General features: G+C 42.3%; 1 protein-coding gene across 1 annotated transcript in view; it reads left to right on the top strand.

Annotated features, from left to right (window-relative positions):
- LRRC1 (leucine rich repeat containing 1) overlaps positions 1-19,993 on the top strand; it is a 125,950-nt gene that overhangs the window by 83,740 nt on the left and 22,217 nt on the right. Inside the window, exons 5-9 of the mRNA XM_068558983.1 lie at positions 13,222-13,278; positions 13,568-13,631; positions 14,021-14,095; positions 16,790-16,934; positions 19,404-19,522. Of these exons, the coding sequence (XP_068415084.1) occupies positions 13,222-13,278; positions 13,568-13,631; positions 14,021-14,095; positions 16,790-16,934; positions 19,404-19,522 (460 nt within the window). The remainder of the gene's footprint in view (positions 1-13,221; positions 13,279-13,567; positions 13,632-14,020; positions 14,096-16,789; positions 16,935-19,403; positions 19,523-19,993) is intronic.

Genomic DNA, 19,993 nt, shown 5'->3' with positions numbered 1-19,993 from the left:
GGGACTTCCCCAGTGGCGCATTGATTAAGAATCCGCCTGCCAATGCAGGGGACATGGGTTCGAGCCCTGGTCCGGGAAGATTCCCGCATGCCACGGAGCAACTAAGCCCGTGTGCCACAACTACTGAAGCCTGCGGGCCTAGAGCCCTTGCTCTGCAACATGAGAAGCCCGTGCACCGCAACAAAGAGTAGCCCCCTCTCGCCGCAACTAGAGGAAGCCCACACGCAGCAACGAAGACCCAACGCAGCCAAAAATAAATACATAAATAAATAAAAATGTGTGCACGGATGTTCATAGCAGCATCATTCATAATAGCCAAAAGGCAGAAACAGCTCAAATTTTCATCAGTGATGAACTGATAAACAAAATGTGCTTATGTCTATGTAACGGAATATTATTCAGCCATAAAAAGTAGTGAGGTACTGACACATGCTACAATGTGGATAAACCTAGAAAACATGTTAAGTAAGGAAGTCAGACAGAAAAGGCCACATATTGTATGATTCCATTTATATGAAGTGTCCAGTATAGGTAAATCCGTAGAGACAGAAATTAAATTAGTGGTTGCCAGGGCCAGGGGTTGGGTGGGCCAGGGTGAGGGGAACAGGGTGCGGATAAGGAATGGCATCTGATGGGTCTGAAGTTTCTTTTTGTATGATGGAAATTTTCTGGAATTAGGTAGTGGTGATGTTTGTACAGCCTTATGAATATACTGAAAACCACTGAATAGTACACATTGTAAAGGTGGATATTACAGTATGTGAAATGTATCTCAATGAAAAAAATAAAAAGAGTGGACGTTAGGCAAACTTGAGCCTGGTGCTGCTGAAGGATTATGCTACACCCGGGAAATGGACCTAGGTTTATTCTTACAGGAACTCCTCCCTAAGGTAGCCTTACAGGCAATGTGCTGAGGTCGTTTTGTCTCAGTTACTGGCACCTGTTGATCAGCAGGTCTGCACAGCCAGAGCCTCCCAAAGGTCCAGGTGTTGTGGAGGGGTGGGGGTGGGGTAGGGAGGATACAGAAGCCCCATCGGGAACTTGTGGAGGATTTTGAGAATCTGGGGAGGCTCTGCCTCCATCGGGAGCTGCTGTGTCTCGACTTTGTATATCTGGCTCCATGAGATTCCATATCCTTTGCCATTAAAGAAACTGGTGCCATCAGGAAAAAAAAAAAAAGTTAAGTTAGCCTCAGTATGTCTAGACATCTCTACTCTGTTTAATTAAATTTTCTCCTCGAGAAAGAGCATTCTTTAAGAAGAAGAAATATAAGCAATGGACTGGCATGGTGCCCAAAACCCAGTGGTCAGTCACTAAATGGTTATTATCAATAAAGATTTGATTGTGACCGTTTGCTAATAGAAGTGGAAGAAGCAGATAAGCCCTGGGTTCTCTGGCAGATTGAAGTCAAGTGTGTGGTTGTGATTTTGTGTCTGCTGCCCTTGGGAATGGTAACCTGTTAGTATGTGCTGCCTGAGAGGAATAAATCTTTTTGAAAACTGTTGCTGTATATAATGGTCTTTTTTTTTTTTTTTTTTTTTTTGAGGCCCGGAAATTTCTGTAAAATATTTGTTGTTCCAAAAACCAAATGAACAATTTTTAGAAAAATTTCTAGAGCAAAGCCACCATAAGGAAGTTTGTAACTAGAGATTTCTTAAATACTAATCTGGTATTAAAAAAGCAGAAACACTATGAGTGTGTGTTTCTCCCCCATTCCAGTCAAATGTTATTGCTGTAAATGTTTACAGATTTTATATTTTAATGGTTTAATATTGCACTGCCATTTGTTTGCTTGGGGCACCTTAATTTATTTTATTCTTTACTTTCTTAATGATGTTGGCCACCGAAGTGGAAAAAAAATCCAAGTGGTTTAGAAAGGAATTTTTGAAATATAGTGGAGAACAGATGTAAATTTTTTTAAAGTAACCCCTCATCCAGTCCCTGAAATAGAATCCTAAAAATATAGTTGGCCTACATTCTGGCTTACAGAAGAGTATAACTCTTGTGCCTGCTCTCAGGGACCGTGTAGAACATTAAGATCAGTGTTCTGGAAAGAAAGGCTTCTGTGCACACTCTTTCTGCAGGAGCTTGTTAGGTGTTCGTCTTTCTTTTCTTTTTTTAAGCCCCATTTGGTGATAAAAATGGTGGGTGTGAAGGGAGGATAGAAAATAGTGGTTTTTGTAGGAGGAGGATGAGGTCCTCCTGATGGTATCACACAGAAATTTAATTTGCCAGAAATTAAAATTGAAGGGTAAAATATCTGTTACTAGGGGAGTGGTTAAAAAAATTAGGGTCTATATAGATAGATACTATGCAATTAAAAAAATACTGGGGTGTACAGATAAGAAAGGAGACAAATATCTGCTCTGTATAGGATGCTACCTTTCGTGTGAAAAGAAAGGAGGATAAGCCTATATATTCATACCTGTTTGTCTCTGCATAAAAGGCAACTCTGGGTGGACACATAAATATCTAACAAAAAGGGTTATTTCTAGTGAGAGGGTCTAGGTGGTAGGAAACCAGATAGATGAAACACAGAAGTAGGAGGAAACTTATTACTGGATACTTTGTTTTACATACATGTAGGTTCATGTATTACCTATTCACAAAGTTGACTTCACAAACTCAAGGGTGAGAGATGGCAGAAGATGGTGATTAAAAATGCAGATTCCCTGGTGAATCTTGGCTCTGCCCCTTCCCAGTTGTGGAAGACCTTGTTCAGGTCCCCTCTGTGTGCCTCCATTTTCTCATCCATAAAAGTTAATTCTTGGAAAGCGCTTGCACTAGTATCTGTTGTATAGTAATCTGCTGATACCATTATTAGAAGTCAGAGGATTAATGACTAGTCATTCTCATTTTGCATCTCAGTGTCTAATCTTTGGTCACATTTGTAAAAGTATTAGAAGTACCGGATGCTTTCTTTCATCTCTATAATACCACGTGTTGACTGAAGCAGCTGATAAATGCATGTGGAATTTCTCTTGGCCTGTGGTTAAGAGCCTGGCCTCTGAAGTAGACAGAATTGCATTCAGGTCCCCCGAATGCGTCAGTTCTCAGCAGCGTGTCCTTTACTCGGTACTGCTGAAAAATATGCAGAGATGCTGGAGTGGAATTGACCAGGTTGCCTTGATGGGGAAGGCTCCATCCTGAAGTCTTTTTTTTTTTTTTTTAGACATCTTTATTGGAGTATAATTGCTTTACAATGGTGTGTTACTTTCTGCTTTATAACAAAGTGAATCAGTTATACATAAACATATATCCCCATATCTCTTCCCTCTTGCATCTCCCTTCCTCCCACCCTCCCTATCCCACCCCTCTAGGTGGTCACAAAGCACCGAGCTGATCTCCCTGTGCTATGCGGCTGCTTCCCATTAGCTAGCTATTTTACATTTGGTAGTGTATATATGTCCTTGCCACTCTCTCACTTCGTCCCAGCTTACCCTTCCCCCTCCCCATGTCCTCAAGTCCATTCTCTACTAGGTCTGCGTCTTTATTCCCATCTTGCCCCTAGGTTCTTCATGACCATTTTTTTTTCTTAGATTCCGTATATATGTGTTAGCATACGGTATTGGTTTTTCTCTTTCTGACTTACTTTACTCTGTGTGACAGATTCTAGGTCCATCCACCTCACTACAAATAACTCAGTTTCGTTTCCTTTTATGGCTGAGTAATATTCCATTGTATATATGTGCCACATCTTCTTTATCCATTCATCTGTTGATGGACACTTAGGTTGCTTCCATGTCCTGGCTATTGTAAATAGAGCTGCAATGAACATTGTGGTACATGACTCTTTGAATTATGGTTTTCTCAGGGTATATGCCCAGTAGTGGGATTGCAGGGTCGTATGGTAGTTCTATTTTTAGTTTTTTAAGGAACCTTCGTACTGTTCTCCATAGTGGCTGTATCAATTTACATTCCCACCAACAGTGCAAGAGGGTTCCCTTTTCTCCACACCCTCTCCAGCATTTATTGTTTGTAGATTTTTTGATGATGGCCATTCTGACTGGTGTGAGTTGATATCTCATTGTAGCTTTGATTTGCATTTCTCTAATGATTAATGATGTTGAGCATTCTTTCGTGTGTTTGTTGGCCATCTGTATATCTTCTTTGGAGAAATGTCTATTTAGGTCTTCTGCCCATTTTTGGATTGGGTTGTTTGTTGTTTTCATATTGAGCTACATGAGCTGCTTGTAAATTTTGGAGATTAATCCTTTGTCAGTTGCTTCATTTGCAAATATTTTCTCCCATTCTGAGTGTTGTCTTTTCGTCTTGTTTATGGTTTCCTTTGCTGTGCAAAAGCTTTTAAGTTTCATTAGGTCCCATTTGTAAAAACAAAAATAAACAAACAAACAAAAAAAACCATTTGTTTATTTTTGTTTTTATTTCGATTTCTGTAGGAGGTGGGTCAAAAAGGATCTTGCTGTGATTTATGTCATAGAATGTTCTGCCTATGTTTTCCTCTAAGAGTTTGATAGTGTCTGACCTTACATTTAGGTCTTTAATCCATTTTGAGTTTATTTTTGTGTATGGTGTTAGGAAGCGTCCTAATTTCATTCTTTTACCTATAGCTGTCCAGTTTTCCCAGCACCACTTATTGAAGAGGCTGTCTTTTCTCCACTGTATATTCTTGCCTCCTTTATCAAAGATAAGGTGACCATATGTGCGTGGGTTTATCTCTGGGCTATCTATCCTGTTCCATTGATCTATATTTCTTTTTTTTTTTGTGCCAGTACCATACTGTCTTGATTACGGCAGCTTTGTAGTATAGTCTGAAGTCAGGGAGCCTGATTCCTCCAGCTCTGTTTTTCTGCCTCGAGATTGTTTTGGCTATTTGGGGTCTTTTGTGTTTCCATACAAATTGTGAGATTTTTTGTTCTAGTTCTGTGAAAAATGCCACTGGTAGTTTGATAGGGATTGCATTGAATCTGTAGATTGCTTTGGGTAGTATAGTCATTTTCACAATGTTGATTCTTCCAATCCAAGAACATGGTATATCTCTCCATCTATTTGTATTATCTTTAATTTCTTTCATCAGTGTCTTATAATTTTCTGCATACAGGTCTTTTGTCTCCTTAGGTATGTTCATTCCTAGATATTTTATTCTTTTTGTTGCAATGGTAAATAGGAGTGTTTTCTTAATTTCACTTTCAGTTTTTTCAGCATTAGTGTATAGGAATGCAAGAGATTTCTCTGCATTAATTTTGTATCCTGCTACTTTACCAAATTCATTGATTAGCTCTAGTAGTTTTCTGGTAGCATCTTTAGGATTCTCTATGTATAGTATTATGTCATCTGCAAACAGGGACAGCTTTGCTTCTTCTTTTCCTATTTGGATTCCTTTTATTTCTTTTTCTTCTGTGATTGCTGTGGCTAAAACTTCCAAAACTATGTTGAATAATAGTGGTGAGAGTGGACACCCTTATGTTGTTCCTGATCTTAGTGGAAATGGTTTCAGCTTTTCACCATTGAGGATGATGTTGGCTGTGGGTTTGTCATATATGGCCTTTATTATGTTGAGGTAAGTTCCCTCTATGCCTACTTTCTGGAGGATTTTTTATCATAAATTGGTGTTGAATTTTGTTGAAAGCTTTTTCTGCATCTATTGAGATGATCGTATGGTTTTTCTCCTTCAATTTGTTAATGTGGTGTATCACATTGATTGATTTGCATATATTGAGGAATCCTTGTATTCCTGGGATAAGCCCCAGTTGATCATGGTGTATGATCCTTTTAATGTGCTGTTGGATTCTGTTTGCTAGTATTTTGTTGAGGATTTTCGCATCTATGTTCATCAGTGATATTGGCCTGTAGTTTTCTTTTTTTGTGATATCTTTGTCTGGTTTTGGTATCAGAGTGGTGGTGGCCTCACAGAATGAGCTTGGGAGTGCTCCTCCCTCTGCTATATTTTGGAAGAGTTTGAGAAGGATAGGTGTTAGCTCTTCTCTAAATGTTTGATAGAATTTGCCTGTGAAGCCATCTGGTCCTGGACGTTTGTTTGTTGGAAGGTTTTTAATCACAGTTTCAATTTCAGTGCTTGTGATTGGTCTGTTTATATTTTCTATTTCTTCCTGGTTCAGTCCCGGAAGGTTGTACTTTTCTAAGAATTTGTCTGTTTCTTCCAGCTTGTCCGTCTTATTGGCATATAGTTGCTTGTAGTAATCTCTCATGATCCTTTGTATTTCTACAGGGTCCGTTGCTACTTCTCCTTTTTCATTTCTAATTCTATTGATTTGAGTCTTCTCCCTTATTTTCTTGATAAGTCTGGCTAATGGTTTATCAATTTTGTTTATCTTCTCAAAGAACCAGCTTTTAGTTTTATTGATCTTTGCTATTGTTTCCTTCATTTCTTTTTCATTTATTTCTGATCTGATCTTTATGATTTCTTTCCTTCTGCTAACTTTGGGGATTTTTTAATCTTCTTTCTGTAATTGCTTTAGGTGTAAGGTTAGGTTGTTTATTTGAGATGTTTCTTGTTTCTTAAGGTAGGATTGTAGTGCTATAAACTTCCCTCTTAGAACTGCTTTTGCTGCATCCCATAGGTTTTGGGTCGTCGTGTTTTCATGGTCATTTGTTTGTAGGTATTTTTTGATTTCCTCTTTGATTTCTTCCGTGATCTCTTGGTTATTAAGTAGTGTATTGTTTAGCCTCCATGTGTTTATATTTTTAACAGATTTTTTCCTGTAATTGATATCTAGTCTCATAGCGTTGTGGTTGGAAAAGATACTTGATACGATTTCAATTTTCTTAAATTTACCAAGGCTTGATTTGTGACCCAGTATATGATCTATCCTGGAGAATGTTCCATGAGCCCTTGAGAAGAAAGTGTATTCTGTTGTTTTTCGATGGAATGTCCTATAAATATCAATTAAGTCCATCTTGTTTAATGTATCATTTAAAGCTTGTGTTTCCTTATTTATTTTCATTTTGGATGATCTGTCCATTGGTGAAAGTGGGGTGTTAAAGTCCCCTACTATGATTGTGTTACTGTCGGTTTCCCCTTTTATGGCTGTTAGTATTTGCCTTATGTAGTAAGGCGCTCCTATGTTGGGTGCATAAATATTTACAATTCTTATATCTTCTTCTTGGATTGATCCCTTGATCATTATGTAGTGTCCTTCTTTGTCTGTTGTATAGTCTTTGTTTTAAAGTCTATTTTGTCTCATATGAGAATTGCTACTCCAGCTTTCGTTTGATTTCCATTTGCATGGAATATCTTTTTCCATCCCCCCACTTTCAGTCTGTACGTATTTTTCGGTCTGAAGTGGGTCTCTTGTAGACAGCATATATGCGGGTCTTGTTTTTGTATCCATTCAGCCAGTCTATGTCTTTTGGTTGGAGCATTTAATCCATTTACATTTAAGGTAATTATCGATATGTATGTTCCTATTACCATTTTCTTAATTGTTTTGGGTTTGTTATTGTAGGTCTTTTCCTTCTCTTGTGTTTCCTGCCTAGAGAAGTTCCTTTAGGATGTGTTGTAAAGCTCGTTTGGTGGTGCTGAATTCTCTTAGCTCTTGCTTGTCTGTAAAGGTTTTAATGTCTCTGTCAAATCTGAATGAGATCCTGATGGGTAGAGTAATCTTGGTTGTAGGTTTTTACCCTTCATCACTTTAAATATGTCCTGCTACTCCCTTCTGGCTTGGAGAGTGTCTGCTGAAAGATCAGCTGTTAACCTTATGGGGATTCCCTTGTATGTTATTTGTTGTTTTTCCCTTGCTGCTTTTAATATTTTTTCTTCGTAATTAATTTTTGATAGTTTGATTAATATGTGTCTTGGCGTGATTCTCCTTGGATTTATCCTGTATGGGACTCTCTGTGCTTCCAGGACTTGATTAACTATTTCCTTTCCCATATTAGGGAAGTTTTCAACTATAATCTCTTCAAATATTTTCTCAGTCCCTTTCTTTTTCTCTTCTTCTTCTGGGACCCCTATAATTTGAATGTTGATGAGTTTAATGTTGTACCAGAGGTCTCTGAGACTGTCCTCAATTCTTTTCATTTTTTTTTTTTCTTTAGTCTGCTCTGCAGTAGTTATTTCCACTATTTTATCTTCCAGGTCACTTATCCGTTCTTCTGCCTTGGTTATTCTGCTATTGATCCCTTCTAGAGAATTTTTAATTTCATTTATTGTGTTGTCCATCTCTGTTTGTTTGCTCTTTAGTTCTTCTAGGTCCTTTTTAAACGTTTCTTGTATTTTCTCCATTCTATTTCCAAGATTTTGGATCCTCTTTACTATCATTACTCTGAATTCTTTTTCAGGTAGACTGCCTAGTTCCTCTTCATTTGTTTGGTCTGGTGGGTTTTTGCCTTGCTCCTTCATCTGCTGTGTTTCTCTGTCTTCTCATTTTGCTTAACTTACTGTGTTTGGGGTCTCCTTTCACAGGCTGCAGGTTCGTAGTTCCCATTGTTTTTGGTGTCTTCCCCCAGTGGCTAAGGTTGGTTCAGTGGGTTGTGTAGGCTTCCTGGTGGGGGGGACTAGTGCCTGTGTTCTGGTGGATGAGGCTGGATCTTGTCTTTCTGGTGGGAAGGTCCACGTCTGGTGGTGTGTTTTGGGATGTCTGTGGCCTTATTATGATTTTAGGCAGCCTCTCTGCTAATGGGCGGGGTTGCGTTCCTGTCTTCCTAGTTGTTTGGCATAGGGTGTCCAGCACTGGAGCTTGCTGGTCGTTGAGTGGAGCTGGGTCTTGGCATTGCGATGGAGATCTCTGGGAGATTTTCGCTGTTTGATATTACGTGGAGCTGGGATGTCTCTTGTGGGCCAATGTCCTGAACTTGGCTCTCCCACCACAGAGCCACAGCCCTGACGCCTGGCTGGAGCACCAAGAGCCTGTCATCCACATGGCAGTTACAGGTATATTGCCTGTCTCAAAAAAATATTTTCTGGAAGAACATCTTCATTAGAAAGTCTTCTAGTCATGCAGTTAAATCACTTTTTAAAATTCCATAAGACATCTTCTTAGTAGAATAGGCAATTATCCATTTTTTACGTGCTATGTATTACAATGGGAGTTCCATCTCTATATTCCTTACACTGTCGGAGGCCTGAGCAGTGGAAGCTGTGGACCCGTCTTCAGGGCCGGCTGAGGGCTCCAGTCTCAGAAGGGAACTGCTGAAAGGGCACAGATGGCACCTGGCACCTTCAGACCAGTCCCGACCTCAGGTTAGGTAGCGGTAAACTCAGGAGCTGTAGCAGAACCTTCTTGGCGGCAGCCGGCTCTTCCTTCACGACCTCCCCAGCGTCTTCCCATCCTGAAGTCTTGATTGAAGATGCCGTATTTGGAAAAGCCAGGAGAGGAGATCATTCGTCCATTCATTTTGGTCTTAATGTCTCTGGTCTAAACCTGCATTCAAGCAGACCCTGTTTTATGTCAGTTCTTCGTAGAACGGCCTAGGAGAGCCACGTTCTGGAGGGGCTGGTAGGATTCTGTGTTTGGTCCAGGACTGTCCAGGGCAAGTTACTGATGAGAACCAAACCCATGGTTTCATTCGAGAATCAGTTAATGACCGAACTGAGAACGACCAGCCCAGGTTACACTCCGAGGTTTGGGCTTACATGGGAGGTGGGTGTCTGTAGTCAAACCACTGTCTTTGCTTTTTATTCATTGTTGTCCCTCAAGTCACCAATTATGGATGATGTATCCTTCAAAATTGGCCAGTGCCAGCCGCTCCCCATCTGTAAGCCTGTCCTTTGAGGAGGTTTTGGGCAGAGAGGATGACTCCTGTGGTTGATAGCATCTTACAGCAATCTTTTCAGAGACCCTGACTTGGGGCACACGTATTTGTGAGGCCCCTGATTGTGCTTGGGCACAGGGCTATCTCAAGGAACCAAGGTACCAAACTGGCTCTGTTAACTTGAAGGGAATATATATCATGCCTTATTTGCTGCAATAGATATGATTGTATTCATTTTAGGGGAATTGAGGCGCTGTGGTGACACACTTCAGCCAAGCAAATCCAAGTAGTTGTGAGGGATGGCCCTCATTCCTCTCAGACTCTTTTTAGATAACCTTTCATCAGTGGGTCCCTAGAGTCTGATTATAATATCCCAGTTTCTTCAGTTTAAATAGTTTAAGATAACGGGGAAGCATCACCCCAGAAAGGATATTATTTTATACACTTTATTTTAAATTAATTTTTGAGTTTTGAAAGGTTACAAAAATAGGATATTTTTTGTTGTCACTGTAACTAACACCCATGCATCCACATTTCCCTACTATCCCAAAATGATAGAAACTAAGAGGTTTTATAGTCAGGACCTTCTTACATAACAGGGTGTTATATTTGGGTGTTAGCACGATAGGTGATGTTGTTATTATAAGTTCTGTATATTCACAAGCCTGTTGGCGTTTTTGCAGCATTTTTGCTCAAGAATGATTTGCTTTCAGTAACTGTGGCCTGTGCCTTTCCCCCTTAAGACAAAATTTAGAGATAATTTCAAAATGTGTGATCATATTTTTAAAGTGACATAAATCTACAAAAACCCCAATGTCCTTGGTGTGGTTGAGGAGGTAAGATTTCTGTATTTGCCCTAAATTGACAGGTGTTTTTATTTTATTTTTAATATTTATTTATTTATTTATTCGGCTGCACCGGGTCCTAGTTGTGGCACATGGGATCAGCATGCGGGATCTTTGTTGTGGTGTGCGGGATCTTTAGTTGCAGCATGCGAACTCTTAGTTGCGGCATGTGGGATCTAGTTTCCTGACCAGGGATCGAACCCGGGCCCCCTGCATCGGGAGCGCGGAGTCTTAGCCACTGGACCACCAGGGAGGTCCCTGACAGGTGTTTTTAAAATGTAAAGTATAGAGAGTTCCAGAGAATGGCGTTCCCCAGGGCGAGGGCGGAGTCTTGGCTTTCACCAGATTTGAATTGTGGCTTTGCCGCTGTCTGATGGACCTCACTTTCCTAATGGTGTCGTCCCAGTGGTATTGACAATGTGCTGGTTGTTCCTGGTCCGGAGATGACACAGGTAGGGTGCCCCACCCAGCGTCTCCTGCCCCAGGTGGTGTCCCAGGTGGCGGGCGGGTCCCAGCTCTGTTCTGTTTCAGGCAGGAGGCCTCAGACCAGGGCTGCAGACCTTGGTGCAACACTCAGTATCTGGACCTGGGTGACACTGCTTCTTTGCAAGTTGCTTTTGATGATGCCCAGGGAGTAAAGATTTTGAAGCAAAGAAGGACTTTTTCCCTTCTTTCATTAGTGGATGTCTTTAGTGGGTCAAAAGAGGCATGAAAGTAATGAACATTAAGTAGATAAAATGACAATTCTATCAGTGGTTTTTAAAATAGAAATGTGAAAACAGCCAAATGATGATCACCTTCCCCATAAAACTGGCTAGCGGTTCCAGGAACATTTAAAATTGAAAACAAAGCCCTTCGTTTTTACGTTTTTACTTTTACAGTGAGTTAATGTCAGTCTCCCCCTTATCTACAGGTTGCTTTTGGGGGCAGATACTGCACCCTCTCCCTCCCATGTTCTATTTCTTCTACGTAAAGGCTTGGCCCAGAGGCAGTAGAACTGGGTAGCTGCGACTCCCACCTGGGTGCATTTTGGGGAAAGACTAATTGATATTAAATTCACAATTACTTATTAGCAGAGATATTGACTTTTTTAAAAAAAAGTATGTTATAAAGAGTTGTATTTGTTTGCTCTTGCTTTAATTGTGAAAACCGTTACTCAGTTTCTAAATTTCTAAAACTAGTTTTAGTTCTCTAAAATTGGAGGAGGAGATACCTATCTGTGCATTTCCTGGTATAGTTCAAATACACTTTCAAGCCCATGGGCTTTACGTGTGTATTGTATTGTTCCTGAAAATCAAATTTACATTTTCTGGTATTATGAAACTGGCTTTGTCAGTGCCCGTGATTCTGGCTTTGATGTTGGAAGGAGTACAGAGGATTAAGGCAGATGAGAGAGTTGGGATGATGTCTGACTCCCCGTGTTCTGTGCGCTCACACGTCAATGCCCTCCACATCTGGTCGTTACTCTGGTGACATTAGCAAAAGCTGGAGTTCTCTATTGGTTAGAGCTTAGCACAGTGCCTGCTGGAGAAATAGACCAACCGGTGATCTACTGAATCAGTACGTTGTGCCAGTGCTGACATACTTGGACGTGTGTGGTGTCTGCTGATTCAGAATTGCCACTGCCACCCAGATCGTCGGCATCTGGGGAGACCATCTGTCTCCTTGCACCGTGTTCCTAATAGGCATGGATTACAGCCGAGAGGCAGGAGAAGCTGCTGAAAGGAGTGCCATTCGGGGTTTATTAAGAATAAAAGCAACATTACCACAGTCGCTGCTTATTGAATCAGTCTCGCATCGTGGGCACCGCTTGGAGTGTGTTATTACTTGAGTCCTCCTGCATCTCAGTGCTCCCTCGCCCTGTAAACTTGTGATCTTAAGTAGAGCACATGGACTTTCTGGACCGACAGGCCCACTGCTTTCAAACGGGCATGGTTTCTCACTGATGTTTGTAAGAAGAGCTCCGTGAGATTAAAGGCTTTCCTGTTTTTATGGCAACAGCACATTTTCGACATTCTAAAGCCTAGAAGCACATATTCGGCTGCTATCTTGGTTCTGGGAGTGGTTGTCTTTCAAGGGCTAGAGAGTTATTTTCACATATCAACTGTACAAAGTATATGCATGAGGGTGCCTTACTGTGATGACACTGCTCTTTTTATTTTAATATTAAAACTTGGGAAGTGGAGATGATGCTGTTTTCAGTGGGGGTGGGGGTGGTCATAGATGTTTTCCCCTGGGAAGTGACGTACAAGGTCTTATTAAGCGTTGCTCCTTGGGCTTCCCTGGTGGCACAGTGGTTGAGAATCTGCCTGCCAATGCAGGGAACACGGGTTCGAGCCCTGGTCTGGGAAGATCCCAGATGCCGCGGAGCAACTAGGCCCGTGAGCCACAACTACTGAGCAAGCGCGTCTGGAGCCTGTGCTCTGCAACAAGAGAGGCCGAGATAGTGAGAGGCCCGTGCACCGCGATGAAGTGTGGCGCCCACTTGCTGCAACTAGAGAAAGCCCTTGCACAGAAACGAAGACCCAACACAGCCAAAAAATAAATTAAAAAAAAAAAAAAAAACCCTCCCCCCAAAACACTAGTCTATAAAAAAAAAAAAAATAAAGAGTTGCTCCTTGTGGGGTGTGTACTTTGGGGGGGTGGAGTAGGAAGAATCTCAGGAACTTTCCTTATACTTTTTCCTTCTGTTCATTTCTAGTCTTTATAACCTGGCTTCACTGGAACTGAGAGAGAATCTTCTTACGTATCTCCCTGAGTGAGTCTCTGGGGAAAAGGAGAGGGGGGTTATGTACTGAATGAACTTCTTGAAGCATTAAAAAAAAAAAAAAGTACTACAGTATCTTGTCAAAAAGAAATTCTGTGTCTTTTGGAAAATTTGAGAGATGCCAGCCTTCTCTCAATAGTCCTTCCTGTGCAATAATTATGACCATAAAATCCAGATGAATCTTATTTTGGGGAACTAGTCCAAGTGAGGAATGCCATATTGCTCAGCATTTCTAAGTCCTAAGCGCTCCCTCCCTTTGTTTTTTGTTTTTTTTTAATAGCTCTCTAACCCAGCTACGGAGACTAGAAGAACTTGATTTAGGAAACAATGAAATATATAATTTGGTAAGTCTGTACTGAAGAGAGATTTGAATTTCACCTTGTACCTTAGTCACGATCACAAAATATTTTGGGGGAGATCTGTAGGGATGCTTGTAAGCCAGTGTTTCCATGGATACAGCTTGGCAGCATTAGAGAATGTGCTTCAGTTCACACAGGTTAAGAGTTATGATTCAGGGGTGGAGGGTCACGGCTAGAGATGATGGGCATCAGTGGAAACAGCTGGCATTCTTGGGGAGCGTTGGGGATGCTTTTAGGAAGGGAGGGCTGATATTGGAGAAGTACCAACAAACGACCTCTACAGTACCCCATTACTAACTGTTGAATTAGGGTTCTTTCTTAATGGAAGGCTGGAAATTGGAGCTTTGTTGCCATAACATTGCTTTTTGTTTTAGCCAGAATCGATTGGCGCTCTCTTACATCTAAAGGATCTCTGGTTGGATGGAAATCAACTGTCAGAATTACCTCAGGTGAGCGGTAATTTCACACTGTCTCCCCCAAAATGTAAAACCACCACCACCTTCATGTGTTTCCTGCCTCTACATGAGATTTTCTGTAGGAGGGATCTTGAAAACCAAAACAGCGGTTGAAAAAGCAGATTTGGAAAAATATATTGAGCATTCATTGTGCTGCATTGCTGTAGAAAAACTGAAAGCCTCAACCCACCGTTTCTAAAGATAGTAAATATATCCTTTAGTGTGTGAAGTCTGCATTTTACTTCATCCTTGCTTTATGCTTGGCTTGCCTGCTCGAAGCCCAGCAAATTTGGAAGTTACCAGGATGCCCGATTGTGATGGTAGAAGTTTCTGCCACTGTTTGTGATGTGCCTAGTGCTTTGGGATAAGTTGACCCCAGTTTGCCCTGTAATAGTTGATGTAAAAGCAATGCAAAAAGCTTTTATTTCATATTTTTTCCAAGTGTTGCTATGGTTTAGCTGGAATGTCACACACTGTTCATGTTTTTCCTGCTGTTACCAAGTGTGAGAACCATGTTCGGAATGAAATGGAGTCTCGTGTGGGCTTCTGAGTACGTCGTGGTCACCTTGTGGGTCCCAGCAAGCAGGACCCACTTTCTGGTCAGTTGAAAGAGAAACTTGAACTAAGAAACAACACACGGGCATTTTCCCCTTACTTTGTTTTTCTCCAACTATTACTGAATTTTACTCTGTGGTGTCTCTTACAGCCAGGGTTTAAAGTCAGAATATATTTCATGATGGTCTAGGTGTGTGTATTTTACTGTAATTCAGAAGCTGTCTGCTGGGCCGTGTGAACCTGCCGTGATGGGACCGTGCACTTCGGGTGGGGAATGTGTATCGGTGCAGGGAAGCCTAACACTAGAAAAAAGCACTTAAGTAAAATTCTAATTGTTGTAGTTAATAGTGCTGGAATTACCATTGACATCACCCACGACTAATGCAGCTAAGGAACTAATCTGAGTCTATTTCTGAGGTCTTGGCTGCATTTGGGAAAAGGATAGGACAGAACAGTAACTGATGTGGGCAAGGGTTTGATTAACACTTAGATTTCTCTAGGAAATTATGAGAAATCTTGATTGAGAGGATTCTAGTTACTTAAGAGTCAAAGGCTGGGGGAAGATCCCAGGAAGTTATTAAGAAAGTAATAAAATATCAGCTATATAGGATGGATAAACAAGGTCCTACTGTATAGCACAGGGAACTGTATTCAATACCCTGTGATAAACCAGAATGGAAAAGAATATGAAAAAGAATATATATATATATATATATATATATATATATATATATATATATATATATATATGTGTATAACTGCATCACTTTGCTGTACAGCAGAAATTAACACAACATTGTAAATCAACTATACTTTAATAAAATTGAAAATATCAGCTCTTAGACATGCAGGGGGAGAGTATATGTGTGGACAGATGTACATAAACAATTATGTGCAAAATGCCATGTCCCAAACACAAAGAAATTAACACGCCACTGGTCATGTTATTAATGGTTATTTCACCATCTCGTTTGCCCGCTTGTATAACCTTCTATTAAGCCAGGACTAAACACATCAGACAGTCCCAGATAATCAGAATTATTTTCCTGTCTTCACAGATGACAGAAAGAAAAGGAGACAAAGCCATTGTTAAAAGGAATGAACGAAAAAGTAGAAGAACCTCAGGGGCCTGGCATGAAATTAGTAGAAATGTAGTCTGATTTCCTACAGGCAGGAAATGCAGGGGTGGGGCTCACAGGATGTATATTAGGTGGGAGATAAACTTGGAAGGATCGATCAGACCCAGTTCAATGCCGGTTGAGGAGTTTGTGCTTATGTAGCCATCAGGGAGCCACTGGAGTTAGAGGAGGGGTCTGATTCCGTGACCGGAGCGACGTTTCCAGGAGGGAAAGATGGAGGCATGGTTTGTGAACAGACGTGGGCAGAGGATGCCCAGACCAGTCCGGGTGGGAGGGTACTGTGAGTGGGAACGTAACAGACTGGCAATGGCACGGAACAGTGGAGGCGGTTATCAGAGAGAAACTATGCCCTTGGAGAGCGGAAGGGTACGATCTCTCTTGAATGGAATGTGAGACTCATAGAGGCACCTCCCTCACTCCTGGGTTGGCTCTTCTGCTTCAAAGCAGTCTGCCTTTCTTGTCTCGGGTGTTAATGGTGTCGGCGGGTCTGTGTGCTCCGGTTTGGCTGGGGAGCAGACACACCGATGTCGTAACAAGCGCTGTCTGTCATGGGAGACAGAAAGTGGACGGTTTCCTCCCAGGACATCTCAGGCTCACTCTCAAGTGCGAGCTGCCTTCTGAGTGATTGATTCCAAACTTGGAGAACTGGATTCTAGCCTCCTTTTTTTTTTTTCCTCCCCTAATTTGTGGGACCTTAAAATGACTCATCTTCTCTTGGTGCCAACCTCATCATCATATTAAGGGAGTGATTCCTCACCTGCGTGACGTCGGAGGGCTTGGCGTCCCTCCCAGCTCCGTGTGTGTGATTCACACCGCTTTCGGTTTTCATTGGAAGGGGGTCTGGAAACTTACCCCTGCCTTCACACTCACACCGGCGCTAAGGAAACATCCTTAGGACCACTCTGGGATTCGATTTTGAAAAATCGCTGTAACAAATTCCTCCATACCGTGGCAGGTTCAGGCATGGCTTTCTTTTCCTGTGTCGTTGATGTAGGAAATAGGAAATCTGAAGAACCTGCTCTGCTTAGATGTCTCTGAAAACAGGTTGGAAAGACTTCCCGAAGAAATCAGTGGCCTGACTTCGTTAACGGATTTAGTCATTTCCCAGAACTTGTTAGAAACACTCCCAGATGGCATTGGTGAGTACTGAAAATAACTAACTACCAAGGTGCTGGCTCTTCTCAGGTGCTGGGGACGTGATTCCTTCAGTCATTTGTTTTTAAAGAAGGAAAGCAAGGAATATTTAATACAATGAAAGTTTCTCCATATGCAAGCGTTTCTGTCGCCCTGGTCTGGTAGCAGTTATACGTGTTGTTACTTTTAAGTGTTGGCCCCTGTCTACTTCCTCTGCATCTTGTTTCCATGATTTCGGAAGGGATTAGCCCAAATCACAGAATGTGTTTCGGATATATGAACAACCGCTGAGACATTTCTAATTGAGCGTCGTAAATAGTTTATGCGAAACGACCTTTGACCTTATGGTGCGACCCAGGTAAGGGCTGTTACAGGGAGAGTGGGTGTTGTATGGAGCCTTTTCTGGTCTATCGAGAATCATCTTTTCCTTGAACCATTCTTTGCCATTTCCTTTAAAAAACAGTCTAGACCTTTCCTTTACCATAAAGGAACACAGCCCAGGGTGAGAAAATAAATGCAAACAGAGAAGGTATAAACAGACATAGGCTGTCAGCTCCACCATAGCCAAGCTGCCTAGAAATTATAAGAAACTATATTTAACTGTGTGGTTGTCATAGGATAGCTGTCTTTGACCTTCACTTAACTTGGATTCAGAACGTCAAAGGGAGTTTGGGAAAGATTTTCAGTAGTTGGAGAAGCTGTGTGACAGAGGACCCCTTTCTTTCTGGTATTTGGTCCAGACGATAATAGCGACCTGGTGGAAATACAGACTCTGCCTTTTGGTTGAGGCTGGTTGGGAAATTGATGGGGACTTTGACTCCAGGTAGAAACGTTTGCTGAGAATCATATATGGCATCGGAAAGCAGTTGTAGGGACTGGGGATGTTTTGTCGTTGGGAAAAGGGAGAAATAGGAGGCATGAGACGGTTGATGTCAAGCCTTTGAAAGGCTGTCAGGTAGAAGGAGATTTATTCCGTCTTCTAGTTCAAGTGGGTGAAAGGAAAGGGTTGCGAATCTCAATTTGATTCAAGAAAGAGCTTAAAATACATCTGTTATGAATCAGTTTGGGCTGCTTAGTGAAGAAATGAGCCTCCTGTCACTAGAAGTATTCGAGGAAAGGCTGTCGGACCACTTGTCAGTGATGTTGTTGAGGAGACTCTTGGAGTGAGCTCTGTCAGCTGTAGGGTTCCATGCCCCGCAGAGGATATGGGTCTCCTGGCCTGAGGACTGGGGGGGACTCCCTGGGGACAGTGTTAGTTGGTACTGATTATGCTACACAAGGAGCCTAGCAATCGGTGAGTTCCCCTGCCTTGCCCCGTGACCGCACGCAAAGCGAGTTCATCCTTTCAGCATCTCCACGTCTCCAGCTTTATGTCTCTTTTATGATAGAGGCTGTTCTCCGATTTTCCTGGGGACAGCATCATCATGCCGGCCACTCTCTGTGGATAACAAGGACCTCTGCTCTGTAGGCTCAGCCCCTGACGAAGTAGTAGTTGAAAGTGAGAATCTGGTGATGCAGGGTCTCCTCCATCCCGCGGGGGCTGAGGGCATTGCCCGTGAGTCTGTTTTCCCCGCCCAGAGTGAAATAGATCAGTCTTAATGTGGCTTTTCAAAGATTACCATCTTTTTTTCAAAAATGTATTTATTTTTGGCTGCGTTGGGTCTTCGTTGCTGTGCGCGGGCTTTCTCTAGTTGCGGCGAGCGGGGATTTCTCTTCGTTGCGGTGCGTGGGCTTCTCATTGCGGTGGCTTCTCTTGCTGTGGAGCACAGGCTCTAGGTGCGTGGGCTTCAGCAGTTGTGGCGCATGGGCTCAGTAGTTGTGGCTCACGGACTGTAGAGTAAGGGCTCAGTAGTTGTGGCTCACGGGCTCTAGAGCACAGGCTCAGTAGTTGTGGCTCACGGGCTTAGTTGCTCCGCGTTATGTGAGATCTTCCTGGACCAGGGCTCAAACCTGTGTCCCCTGCATTGGCAGGCGGATTCTTAATCACTGCGCCACCAGGGAAGCCCAAAGATTACCATCTGACTCTGCATTGATAGAAATACTTCATTGTAGGGATCTTCACTGAGTCATTGTCATTCACAGGTGATAGAATAAACTGCACTGTGCTGTCTTTTGTTTTTAGTGAGGATGATTGTTAGAGTAACATTAAAGTCTCTCCTCTGTACGCGAGACATTTCTTGTTCTTAAAGATCCATCAAGAGCCAGCTGTTTGTTTTTTCCTGAAATCTTTGGGCTTTGACATAGTTTTAGGTAGTGACTTTCCAAAGGATTTGCTGCTAATTGTTGACTGTTTTTGACATCCTGAACAAACAATTTTAACTCTCAACTGTTCGTGGTCGAAGTGAGAATGGTACAGTTTCATAATCTGAAAAGCTGGGTGAGGAAATCAAATGAGCAAGGATAGCCCATAGGAAATACCAGGTGGTGATCAGGAAAACAGTGATAACTAATGAGTTTGAATAACGCTTTTACAGGAAAACTAAAGAAACTGTCGATCTTGAAGGTGGATCAGAACAGACTCACCCAGTTACCCGAGGCGGTTGGGGACTGTGAAAGCCTCACGGAATTGGTTCTTACGGAAAACCGGCTCCTGGTGAGTGTGGTTCCAGGGTCAGAGGGAGACTTACGATGTGGGTTCTGTATCACAAAGGCTCCTTAGGTTCGCTTCTACTTATTTGTAATTTGGGTAGACCAGATGGAAATTGCCTTACGTTGTAACTAACAAAGGGAGCTGAGAAGCAAGCATGTGACATAAAGGTCATCCGTTTTGACGTGTCCAGGTCCCCCATCAGAGAGTGTGTCCCCATTGTGATGCTTAGGGTACAGGGACTGAGCTGGACACTAGGGGGCCCAGGGAGGTGGGGGCGGGGTGGGGGGGGACCGGCGCTGTCGGTGGAAGTGCTGATGCCTCCATCGGGGAGTCCGAGGACGGGCCAGAGGGGGAGGGAATGGTGGTTGGCCCGGGAAGCCTTGGGAGCGCTGGGGCTGGGGGGATGCTCTTTCGGAGGAGCCAGAGCACAGCTTTGACCTTGATCTCACCCCATCTGAGAAGCTGGGTGAGGCG

Source organism: Eschrichtius robustus, chromosome 12 (assembly GCF_028021215.1).
Source record: "Eschrichtius robustus isolate mEscRob2 chromosome 12, mEscRob2.pri, whole genome shotgun sequence".
NCBI lineage: Eukaryota > Metazoa > Chordata > Mammalia > Artiodactyla > Eschrichtiidae > Eschrichtius > Eschrichtius robustus.
The sequence above is the reverse complement of the archived record's forward strand: the minus strand, read 5'-3'. Positions and strand labels throughout refer to the sequence as shown.